This window comes from Triturus cristatus, chromosome 9, assembly GCF_964204655.1.
Source record: "Triturus cristatus chromosome 9, aTriCri1.1, whole genome shotgun sequence".
NCBI lineage: Eukaryota > Metazoa > Chordata > Amphibia > Caudata > Salamandridae > Triturus > Triturus cristatus.
This window is the reverse complement of record NC_140592.1, coordinates 172,765,320-172,778,168: the sequence shown is the minus strand read 5'-3', so window position 1 is coordinate 172,778,168 and position 12,849 is coordinate 172,765,320. Positions and strand designations below refer to the sequence as shown.

The 12,849-nt window shown below is 41.2% G+C and overlaps 1 protein-coding gene across 14 annotated transcripts in view; it reads right to left on the bottom strand.

Annotated features, from left to right (window-relative positions):
* MAGI1 (membrane associated guanylate kinase, WW and PDZ domain containing 1) overlaps positions 1-12,849 on the bottom strand; it is a 1,064,730-nt gene that overhangs the window by 119,775 nt on the left and 932,106 nt on the right. For all 14 annotated transcript variants that reach the window (XM_085624690.1, XM_085624691.1, XM_085624696.1 and 11 more), the window contains one exon: positions 10,568-10,599. In XM_085624690.1, the coding sequence (XP_085480816.1) occupies positions 10,568-10,599 (32 nt within the window). The remainder of the gene's footprint in view (positions 1-10,567; positions 10,600-12,849) is intronic.

The window sequence follows — 12,849 nt, the reverse complement described above, 5'->3', positions numbered from 1 at the left end:
AACGTCTGTTGACCCTGACTAACTTGAACAACAATATGTACTTGTAAAGCTTACTTTTACCTACCTAGCACTGAAATAAAAGAGGCTTATCGGTACTCAACTCGTACACGTTTTACCAACCTCATAAGGATGAAAGGCTGACTTGACCCACTAGAAATCGAACCTGTGGAAATGAAGTTAAACACAGATTCCTGGACTGGATGCATTAGTCCACTGATCCACCAGGCCCAGCATCAGACCATGTAACCTAGAGAGCAACACAGTATGCAAGCAAAACAAAACTACAAGTTGAAAACCACAAGACATATTATGCCCAAGATGTAGAAGATTTAGTTTACAGAAGAACATATTTCCAGGTGCACTACTTTTAGTAAATCCACCCATGTTTTTCACCTTGTTGTGGACCATATTTTTGTTAGCTCCAAGATTCTGTGCACTTTACACTGCTAGACAGTAGTAAAAGAGCCTGTACTTGCAGTCTAAAACATGCTGTACATTGAAATCCACTATTTGGCCTATTTAACCTCCCTACAAGTCCATTGTATATGATGCCTATAACGAATCAATGGCCTAGAAAGTTAAATGTCATATGTGGGCTGAAACACCACCCAAAATGTGACCTAAATCTATTTCTGCCAGGAGCACCACTGTTCACTAGCCAGGCTACAGTTTAAATACCCGACAGGAAAAACGTTATTGCCATGTTGCTAAGTCACCCTTAAACTGGGTCTTGTAAGCCACAGGACAGGGTGTCAATATATAACATTATATCACACTACATTATGAGGTTAGTGTTCCCTCACAGTGAGATAAAACAGGAAAGCTATTTCATGTGTAGAATGGATATTTTTCCCCCCAAATAGCCCTGGGTGGAATTGAAATATTTATTTTCCTCCTCAGCTTAGTAAAAAGGTGTAGAAAAGTGCTTAAAAGTTATTTCCTACTTCGTTTTTAAAATCCGACTTAGTGGTGGAAAAAGAGTTTTGATAACTTAAGCAGAAAAACAACTTTATACAAATGTACTTAAGGCTGCATGTGGCAGGAATAGTTTAAAACCATTTGTCACTCCTCACGCCTCCGGTGTCTGAATACACATCAGAGAATTAACAACCCTGGCCCTGGCTCAGAGAACAATGCCCTGCCTCCGAGCTCAGGAAAGCGCAATGGGTGCTATCTGCTGACCACATATCAGCGGTTAGCTATGTGGAAGTGGACAGGAACAGTTGGCATTACCAAGGACAGCTTTAGCAGTACCTCTTGGCTTGGAGATGCCAGAGACGGCTTCCCCATTTCATTCCAAGGGCCTTCACAGATAGCGAGTCTGCAGTCACAGTTGGAGGGAAGACCATTTCTGTCTGTAAAACATCTAGAGTTGGAATACTGATCCTTGACTGGGAGAGTTAATGACTAGCTTTGAGGACAACGGCTTGCCTCTGAGCCCAGGAAAGGCCAAACAGTTGTCAACTGCTGACCACTTAACAGGATTAGCTATCCAGGAGTGGACATGAACAGTTGGAAGTACGTTGGACAGATTTAGCACTACCTCTTAACTCAGAAGGCTTCTCCCATTCATTCCCAGGATCCTCCTAGATAGGCTCCAGTCACACCTAGAAGGGAAAACCAGTTATGTCACCGTCAGGTAAAGGAGTGGCTAGAAAACTGAAGAGACCTGCCTGGTGGCAGCTGGGACCTGCCATGGTAAAACAAGGGCTCCTGGGTAGTTTTATACTGAAGGAAAAAAGAAAGTGCTGTAAAAGAAGGTGGTGGAACTGCGCAAAAATAGTTACGTTTGTGTGGTCAATTTTCTCTAGTCCCTGGCTAGTGCACAGAATAAATCTGGCATCTCAACTACCACCTCCTCAGAACATGGAGCATGGTCCTGGGAAAACTCAATTTGAAGAAAGTCCTGCTGAAAGAAGAAGCCTGATTTTTGACTTCTGCAGGAAAATGAGTGCTTGGTCAAGGGCTCTTGAATCCTGCTGGCACCCATTACTTAAAACCAGGGACTTGCATTGGTTGAGCTCCTGTTTACCTGTTCAGTGATGCAAAACGCAGAAGGGCTCCTGGCTCCAGGAGGTCCCAGCTGACTATGGAGGACCAGACCATGCAGGAGACCTGGCTGGAGAGACACCTACTGCCCAGAAGCCTACCATGAGGAGCTAGAGGTCGCACGAGTGACCAGAAAGATCTTGCTGAGTAGTGGAGTATGAGTTTTCAGATAAACTCTTTGTTCGGGACAACTCACGATGTATACCCAACCCCCATTGCACTCTACCTGAAATTTCACCTGGGCCCTGGTCTACCACAAACTTGATTTTGTCCATGGTGTTGACTTTTCTAGGCATTTTGTCTTAAAACTTTAGGAATTAATATAATCAAATCCCCTTCATGAGTTTTGATCTTGTAGTCCTTTTGCTTATTAACTTGTTCTCAATTTTGCTAAATTTGTTTGTGAATTTTGTGTTGTGTAGTTTACTTTATAACTTATCACAACCTGAACTTACCATATACTTCTTTTGGGATTGCCTGCTCCTTGAGCCATAGCTATCAGGGGTTAATATCCCAATTCTGGCACTACTGAAATAGAACATAGATCTGTACAATAAGCTCAATAGCTTTCTAATGATGCTCGTTTGATCAACATGGGAAAGAAAAGGTTAATACTCCTTGTAGAATATGAACTTATCACAACGTGCAGTCTTCTTTGAACTACACTTGGGAATGCATCAAAGGATGAAGGCAAAGAGTCACTGAGAGGAGTAGAGAGGTGTCTAACCAGGGTTCACAGCTGCTACCTCCGGCAATTCCAACAAGCATCTTTGGATCCTTCCATATATGCATTTATTGGATAGAGTATGCCTTGAAGGAGATTCCAATTTTCTGACAAAGGGGTTCACTGATTTCACGATGAAAGAGATGTGTATCATGTTCCCAGTTATTAACCAGACTGTGGCATTCCCTAAAAAGTGGAGAGATGAGACTTAATGGACAGGTAGAAGATGGCACAGTTGAGAGAGCAGTAAATGATAGCCCACTCTACTACTCAATGTTGCTGTGGGGGGGAGAGAATAATAAGCAGCCACTAAGCAGAGCTAATTGTGGGATCCGCTGACCAATAATCAAATATGTGTTGCACTGGAGTTGAAAGTGGTAGAGGAGCCTGTGTTTACCAATGCTCATAAGTAATAGAGGGTTATTTTAGACAAAGCAAGACCTTAACATACACTGAATTAAAAAAAGATGAAAGCCCTGATATTTTGAAACCTAAATGTAGTGCTGTCTTTTTCTGGCGTACTTATGCCTTTAGCCAGCTCTCATCATTAACACTGAAAAAAGCAACAAGTCCAAGTTGATATGATGAACCAAGGCTTGCTAGATTTTTCAGACCAGAACCAACCATCTTTACTATGCCTCCTTTGATCATCCCTACTTGAGTGATTTTCCTTCATTCAAAACTTGGTCTACAAAAATCTAATATGTGCAGCTTTCCGTTTCTTTCCTATAAACATTATTTCACTCAGTCAACAGTTCTACTTTTCGTTCACTGTATTAATTTTTCTTTAGAGCACCAGTTTCCATTTCGCACAAATAGTTGTTTCATCAAGAAGTGAATGAAGAAAAGCACAAAGGTTTACAAAGAGGGGCGCTAGCTTTCAGCTTCTAGACTTTAGATAGTATAGGAAATAACTATAGGAGATACAACCAACAGACCAGAGGAGACAATACTACTTAGTCAATTCCTCAAGGAAAACAAATGAGATCAAGAGACACTAATTAAAAGGTAAAGCACAAGCTCTGGGTGGCAATTCATAAAGTAACTATTTTATTTCCATACTCTAAACTATTTGCATGACTTAAAACAAATGTGGTAAATCCGCTGCCCTATGCTGATCTAGAATTTCACCACATCTTCAATGAAAAGCTTTCAAAACTTGAATACATTTAAAAAAAAAAAAAAAAAAAAAAAAAAAAGAAAGAAATCAGGAGCAAACAACTTGATTATTAAAAAAGTTCATATAATTAAGGAATGAAGCAAAAGCTGGAACTTCTAAATCGCCTTACACCACAATGCACTACTGATCTGTTAATTTGATTGCATTCTAATTGTGGTTCGATAACAGTTACGTCTGTTTAAGGTCTGAATTATTGATGTGTACAGTTTCTGTACAGGATATTGGAATGCCTTTTGAATATTTGAAATGCACTTACTAATTTACAGGAAGAATACACAAGCATTTGGATCAGTCCTGGTTGACAGTGGTTGCTAAGGCAACCATTATATAGCTAGCGTGCCTTAGACTGAGTGTATGGAATGGCGGGCAGCTGCTTTGAACAGTGGCCCTCTGCCAGTGGAGTGGCAGAGGGCCAACAATGGCTGGTGTCAACTTTTTGCCTCAACATTCAAGTTACTGCTTTTCTGTTTTCCCGGTTTAATTTAGAGAATTCTGCTGTCAGTGCATGAAATGTTCTAGTAGCATTACCGTTGTTCTACATTGGGCTATGCCCTGCGGATCAGACCTTTCTTCCATTATAGCTGTTGCAATGTGCTATACAGCTGCACTGTGGTACACGACGGCAGCTTAGTCGTAGTTTTATTGGTTCAGAAATGATGATCACCATAAAGAATCTGAGATATATTACAGCACAAAAATTACATGTTTTTCGGGTGTTTAGACAATGATCAGCATGGAAGAAAGATCTTGAGTGGTTCAAAGTAACTAGGATACTTTCTATGAGAACATACCACAATGAAGCAAAAAGCAATACATTTTCCTAATCTTAATGCCCATGGAGATCTGAAACGATTAGGTTGCCCCAGCCAAGCATTTCCTTGAATGATCAAATCCCCATGAACAAAACCAGGGACTGGCATGTACTAAAATCTTCAACCTCTTCCATTTTTTGTCAATTACACGTTCCTTTGTATAGTTTGCCACATGACCATAGAGCTTTAGCTATTATAGAGTTTACTGTACAGAATGAACTTGACTAAGGTAACTTAGAGCCCTTTACAGACTCTATACCAAATCAGCAATGAAATCTATCCAACAATAGTAATGCAATGCATTCGGGCTTCGTTCTGCTACCACCGATTAAGGAGCCTTGCATTAGTCTAAATAAATCTGTTTTCTGGTCCATTAGGGAGGTTATAAACCAAAACAAAGCGACTTCAAAACTATTTCTCATGTATTTATGCATGTTGCTTCAATAGCTCTATATGTTTGGATTTTGAAAAAGTTTCCAACAAGTTGCAACCCGACTTACGGCTTAGGAAATCTGGAAATCTTTAGTCATTACTTAAGTGGAGTATGTTTACTAGTACTACTTTCAGCATGTAAAATCTATTCTTATGCATATTCTCTTTAACTGAGGCCTTCTTACCTACTGTCCAACAACGCATGAAAACTCCTTACTTTCAAATATGCTTTGTGAACAATATAATGCCCCAATTTTAGATCCTTGCACTTCTGTTGGCCCAAATCAACTGAATCGAATGCAGAGGAGATGATCGGAAACAAAGCAGGTCAAAGCAAAGAGTAGAGTCCGGCCCCCCGGGCCTTTTAGAAAGAATGAATGAGTAATGAAAGCAATTGTAAGATTGAATCCTTGGCTATGCATCAAGATCCACATTAATGCTAAACTGGGAGTTAATCCATAAGAAAAGTGACACTGAATCATCAACCCATTGATAATAAAAAGAGAAGGCAAAGATAGGCCGTCTAGAGGAAGAACCCCATAAGTCACTTCAATATCATCGGATTCGGGAAACATATCCCTTTCTAAGGATGAATTTATAGGCCAAGAAGATATTTCCAAGCACAAAGAGCAGACTATATAAAACTAAACAAGATATTACAGGCCTCCTTTGATAAGACGCCTTGCTGGTTCAACTCAGAAGGCCCATCATGGTGGGGTAGAACTTATCACTTTAAAGTGCCTTGGTGTATAAGACCTCGCATTTTGGCCCCATATTTAGAAGATAATTATTGCTCATTTCTATGGTTGATTTTAACAGGCACTCAAGCAGCCCTCATATTTATGAAGAGCATGATGCGCGGACACCAGAGTAACTCCACTAAGAAAATAACTGAGGGGAGGGGGGTAAATAAATGGCATTTGTGCATGGAGTGACATTGACAATATTGACATTTTAGGTAAGATAGGATGTATGATGCTTAAGCGACTGCTGCTGAAGGACACGGAGAATGACTGAAAAGCGACCTGCATGCCATTAGCTTAGATAATTCATAACCATTACAGGTTTTTTGACGCGTTACATTTGATGAGCAACATTCTACGATACTTCAAACAGATGGTATATGGCTAAAACTACCCAGCACTGCAATGTGCAGCCTAATGTCTTACCTTATGCAAACATGGAGGTGATTAACAGCCTGCGTGTTTTAATTTTAAGATATTTGCTCAACAGCCACAGACAGAATGATTACAAACCGATTACTCTAAATTCTACAAGGTATTTTAGTGAGGGGAAATGTGTTGTTTCTACAACACCTACGGTTTTCACAGCAACCCTGAAGGTCATATGATAAAAGAAGCCATGTGCCATTCCACATATCATTATAAAGAATACTCCATTTCTTTTCCTGCCCTTCCTGCCCTACATACATATATTTACATAATATTCTTCTCTTGAGATCGGGCATTGCTGCCTTCGCTTGGGTGTGCACTATGTAAGGCCGAAGTGAACAGACTTTGTAACAGGGAGCCAATGAAGAGCGTTTGTTGTGAATGACACTGGCCAGATTTGCCAAAACATCACTACTTTGAAGTGAGTGAACACCATGATAACAGCTGTGTCCACAGTTTAACCTTGATGAGAGGAAACATTTTTCTCCTGCTGTCTTTTCAGATAAGGCCAAAGAAATACTTCTCTCGTGTGGTAACTCTAGCTGGAAGAAATTGATTCCAAAAATGGAAATGTACACGTGGGTGAATGCCAATTGATGCACGTTTTATGCTGGCATGTTTGTATCTACATATTCAATGCCATTGATGATTGCCTTATTTTAAAGTACACTGAATGCTGGTCTTCCGATATGTTTTTGCTATCAGAAAAGCAAAAACACAGACAAAAGTTCAATAATTCGCAAAATGAATAGATAGCTCCACGTGGACCAATTAAATAATGCATGGGGCTTGAACTGCTTAGCGGGTGAGGCGGTCAGGAGGCCTACCAACTCTGAAGGTGCTGACCCCAAGTCTGGTTGGGCTTCTTGCAAGACTGACGCAATGCAGCCATCTGATCAGTGTTCGATGTCCAAGATAATAGGGCCGACTGGCTATTCTTTCACTTTGGCATTTCACCATCTGATGGCAGCCTGCTCTAAAAGCTAGTCCGATTGCCATTACCCAGCCCAGTTGCTTCTCTCCCCGCCCCCAATTGCTCTATTTTAGTTGAGGACTCCTGCAGTCTGGGTTGAACATCTTGCCAGGGCCTATTTTAGTAGCCAGTCTGGCCCTGGTCCAACCCATTTCTCCTTTCCGCCACAGACCGCAAACTATCTACTCATATTAAACTCGCCTAAACAATACCCATGAAAGAGGAGCCAGGTCAACCACAATGAGGGTACTATTTGTCAAATTGTTAAAAATGTGTCAACTCATCCAAGTGAACAGTAACACTTCCTCCAGTATGAAGACACCATGGCTCAGTAGACTTGCGTCCTTTCTAAATTTGTGCCTACATCTTTTTGGACGATGTGCAGATGCAGTCAGTGGAGATCAATTATTTCTGAAGTTATGATGATTTAAGGGGGCATCAGACAAAATCTAATTTTTCCAACAGCAGAAATTCCATTCTCATCATCCTCACAGTTATACTATTGCATTGCTCCATTTCTGACCACAGGGTACAATCTTATTTGTTTTCTTTGTGGGTGTGTGTGTGCGCGTGTGTGTGGGGGGGGGGCGGGAGGCAGAACGAGGGAGAAATTCATAAAGTTGATAAAAAGTCATTTTGAGATGGCCACACAATCGCAGAGCATACCACAATAATAAAGTTGAAATACATAGGGAGGTCTGGGTCTTAAGTCCATTAGTAGAGCCTTTTGGGCTATGGCCTCGGGAATTAAGCACAAGTTCTAGTGTTTAGGCGCCTACATAAACAGGGCATAGATGATCTGCTTTGGAACTGTCTTAGACAACTCTTAGGCAACCTGGGATCTCTTTTAGCTAGTGGGCTAGATGGCCTTTTAGGCTAGGCATGCCACACAGAGCCACTCACTTTCGGAAGGAGGTAGACTAGACAGGCAGTTTAACTCCAGGGCTAGGAGACCAAACTTCTTGACTCCAGACAGTAGTCTGGCTGCCATACTCCAGACTGGCCTGAGGTAGCCCACAGTGGAACTGAGGAAGTCAGCCAATCATAGCTTCCCATGTAAATAACTGAAGAGACCACAGCTATAAAGTTAGACTCTGCAATGTAATGGTGGATCTCCTTTGCGTATAAACATGGAAGATGGCCGATCATACTAGGCTCTGTTGAGGTCCATCTAGGTGCATACATCCAAGGACTTAGAAAACAAAGCAAGATCCTTGTGCCAGCTCAAGACAGGTGAGGTGCACTTCTAGTAGCCAATCGCTTTTATTTTATCGAGAATCAATTTTTATAAGATCCATTGATATTTCTCCCAAGGTGGTGCCGATGTCATGAATGCAGACCAGCTGAAGATAGACATGAGTGTCATACACATGAGGACTGTGTGCCATGAATGGTTTCATATTTGTTGTGTTGATGTGAACTAAAAACCACTCAAGCCTAGGCCACTGGTGTCAACTACAAGACCACACTGGTCTACATTTCTGGCAGCACAGGTGGGACGGCCTTAAGACACAAGTCCAAAATGACTGAGAACCATGTACTGCTATAATAATGCACAACACATTTCAAAAGTGATCTAAAAGTGCAGAAGGAGGTCTCATTTAAATACTATAGGACTGTGCATACAAGTACAACTGTTCCTCTACATTAATGCACGAGTTCTCATTATGCAACAACTTTTATCAGGAAACAACTTTAAAAAGAATTGATTGCTTTTTATTTACATGAGTTTCACCGATAATTTTGCATCAACTTTTACATATCAAATGGTTTCTTGCACTCGTTGCTTTTATAGCATGTATGTGGCATATGCCACATGGGTTTCTTAATGCACATAACCGTTTTTGTGATGCCAACAACCGACACCTGAACGCTCATTCGGTTTCCTTTTTTAAATGGGAATAATAAAATATCACTTTCTCTGAACAATAAAGTATAATTTTCAACTCGCTTGCGCCTAAGTGAAACGTATGTTTGTCCATTTAATGGCGAAAACTTACACTATTTTTTTTTTTTTAAGATTCTATGAGAAAAGATGTGCTGCTTTGTTTTTCTCGCCATATCATTGCAGGTGTGTTGCTTGATTAAAGTTATTTGCTTAGAATAAATACTTTCACTCAGCACATTTTCTTTGCTTCAGTTTCACTAAAGGCCAAATTACGTGCCAGCCGTGACACGCGTCCACACATGCAGCCTGACATTTCTGTGATTTGAGTGTGAGCGCGCGCACCGCGCTTCCGTTCAGGACATTAATGAAAAGTGACAACGGTCCGGACCTGACCGAAGTCACGTGACTTTAATCAGCACTGCCCTAAGCCAGCAGAAACACATTAATTAATTCTGGGTTTTCGTCCGGGATGAGCAGGGAATTTAAAATGTACAAAGCAGCAGATATATCCGTCTCCGCTTTAAAAATATATAAATATATATGTGCTTCTGCTCAGCGTTACAGTTGCAGATTAACAGTCTACCAGACAATTTACCATGATTAAACTGGTTTTCTTTTCTTTTTTTTAACATTACATATATAGAAAAGAACATACAAACAATTTAAACACATTAATAGGCGAAAAAAATGCTTTAGTATTCCTGCAGTTGCATTGCTGCCTGCCCAGTTCTTTGTTTTCATACAGAATCCTGCTAGTGCTTCGACATCCCAGCTGATGCACCTTCAAGGCGCCGTTTACACCTCCCCAAATTGGTTAGCCTGTTTGATGGGCTGCAAAGCGCTGCCCTGTGAGCTAAGATCCATCTGGCCGGGGAAGCCCTTCGCCCAGCAAACCCCCAGACCGCCGAACCAAAGAGACAGTCCTCAACGCAGCGAGAACAAACACCGTACGGTGCCCGATCTACCGAGGCACCGGCAAGCGTGGACCCTGTACTGCATCTCCTATTGCACAGGAAGGCGCGTTAATACCAGACCCATCACATATGGCCCCCGTCGTGGCCTCAGCTAACGCATTGTTTTACTCCAAAAATAACAGTCGTTCCCTTTAACGAGCAGCAAATCCTGCAATAAATGGCCATTTCCATCAGACACGGACTGAGCGCATTTCACCATCATTCTGCCATACACCGTGGCGACGAGGCTACAGACCACCACCTCTTTCAACAAACAGCTGGCTATTAACTATGCAGCGATATGGAACAAAGCAGCAACAAAGAGAATGCGAAAAACAACAAACGAAAAACAAATATAAAGAAAAATGGAAAAAAAACACTTACCGACTTTGGGCTCTTTTTCGGGATCGGTACTCCTGCAAAACGGCAACAAAGGGGAAATATTCATTAGCAGCGAAACGTCACCTTTCAGGAAAAGCCCAGTATATACCATTCTAACGCAGTCATCTGCAGAGGTATGTCAGAATTCTCTGTAGCATTGGACTTATCAGCCTGTTCATATCGAATCAAAGCAGAGAGAGGGAGTGAGGGAGGCACAGGGAGGGAGGGGAGAGCGGGAGGGAAGAGAGAGAGGGATCTCTCTGCATTAGCGATGCTGGCTTGTGCTGCAGCAGCCTGGAGGCTGGAGAAAGAAACGCACAGACATCGGCGGCCTGGAAGCCGAGCGCTCGGACAGAATCTCAAATGCTGCCTGCCCTGGATTACGAGAGATTTATGACAATTAAGCCCAGGATATTTCCCTCTGACGGGATCGCCTTGTCAATTTTATTGGACCAATCGGAACTGCACAACTGAAGCTTGTTATTTTTTTGCTTTTTTTTTTTTTTAACATACCCTTCAAACGTGTGAGCTATTGGAAATAATGACAAGCTCGGCAGAGTGGAAAAGGGAGTAATTCGGGCTGGAAATTAGTCGCTTGCCACAAGGTCCTTAACTTGGAAGTGTGGTGTGTGTGGGCCTGAAACTGAAGCACTGGCAGGGCATGGTGGCCCCTCTTTCCTCCAACGAAGAGCCAGCGGAAGTTCATTCCCAATACTGCATGTTCATTGTGGCAGGTGCATGGTCCCAGACTGGTCCAATCATAACTACGCCTTTTAGGACGGCAATTGGCACAAGTGTTGGTTTTCTGAACTTACATTAACCTCAACAGCATGAATGTCAAAAATGAAAACAGTGACCGAACTCTCAACACAACTCAAAATGGCTGAACTGAACATCCATGCAGCACCCCTGACTCTTAATGGGAATCCTATTTTTTCCATTTGTGTGGTAGGTATAAACAGATATGATGCTAATATTTCTTTGTAAAAATATTGAACATATATTTTTTTTCCAGCGTGTGAACGCACGTGGTGGAACACAACTATATACGTTAAGTAAACACACCTAAGAAATTGATACCTATGAAGTGAGATTGATGTCAGTTTCGAGGTACGCAGTTGAAATGCGATTTTACATCATAATATGAAATCATGACAATGTTATCAGGCTAATTATTCAACTACGCTTAGTTCTAGAACTCTAGTTCGTTAATTACATTCCAACTTTAGCGGAGGTTTCATGTTTTACTCTTACATACAATCAACGAAAAAAAACCACTGTCTTTACTTTCGAATTTGCACATGGAGTGCCCGGCCTAGCTGATGGTGGCAAGCTGGAATTGGTTAATTTATAAGCAGAACTTTACACATGATCTTTGTACTTGATTTTGGATATGTACTCGTTGATGCTGTACATTTTATTTAATCATTCAATAACACAACATTTACTTAATGAGGCTAAAAGCAACATATACGGTAGAGATAAGTCAGCAAAATGGACTGACAGCTTTTTTTAAAATATTTTTTTTTTGTATATTTCCAATAAAAGCATGACTTTGGTGTGGAAATTGTTTTCATGATGGTAACAAGAACACCTAATGTTGTTTTAATTATAAGTTTTTAGTAACTGAACAATACATTTTTCATTCATTCATTCATTAAGAACACCTTGCACTTTGACCAATATATGCTCAGCCTATAAACATTTATCAATGGTAACCACAGCCTAGCAAGATAGCTTCCCCCGGTCCTGAAAAAGTGTTAGTCCCACCCAGCTAAACCCTACATTTCTAAGTTAATCATGCTTAACACTGCATTAAGAACATTGGCATTTCCAAACTTTGCATCCTCAGCAAAACAGGCATGCTTGTAAACCCCTTCTACATATTAAACACCTGCTCCTGAAACCTGCGTCTCATCTAAATTCATTCCTGCCAATACCACCTGCAAGAACCCTACTGCTGAAAAACGATTGAAAATTCACAAGGCCACCGTTTGGCAGGTCTCCGAGGGCTCGTGAATCATAAAATGCCATTGCCGCACGTCTGTGTTTACTGCAGAACAAGCAGTAATCGACCCTCTACAAAAATGAAAGGTTGTACAACATGTGTAAATGTCAATATTTCCGTCAATGGCGACATTTGCGAAACGATAATTGTTTTGTTAAAAAAAATATGAGAAATGGACCAGCTGAATCTCTTCCAATCGAAAAACAACATGACTCAACCTCCCTCCATCACAGAATAAGCACCGTTAGAGATTTCAGCGACAAAACACAAAATCGCC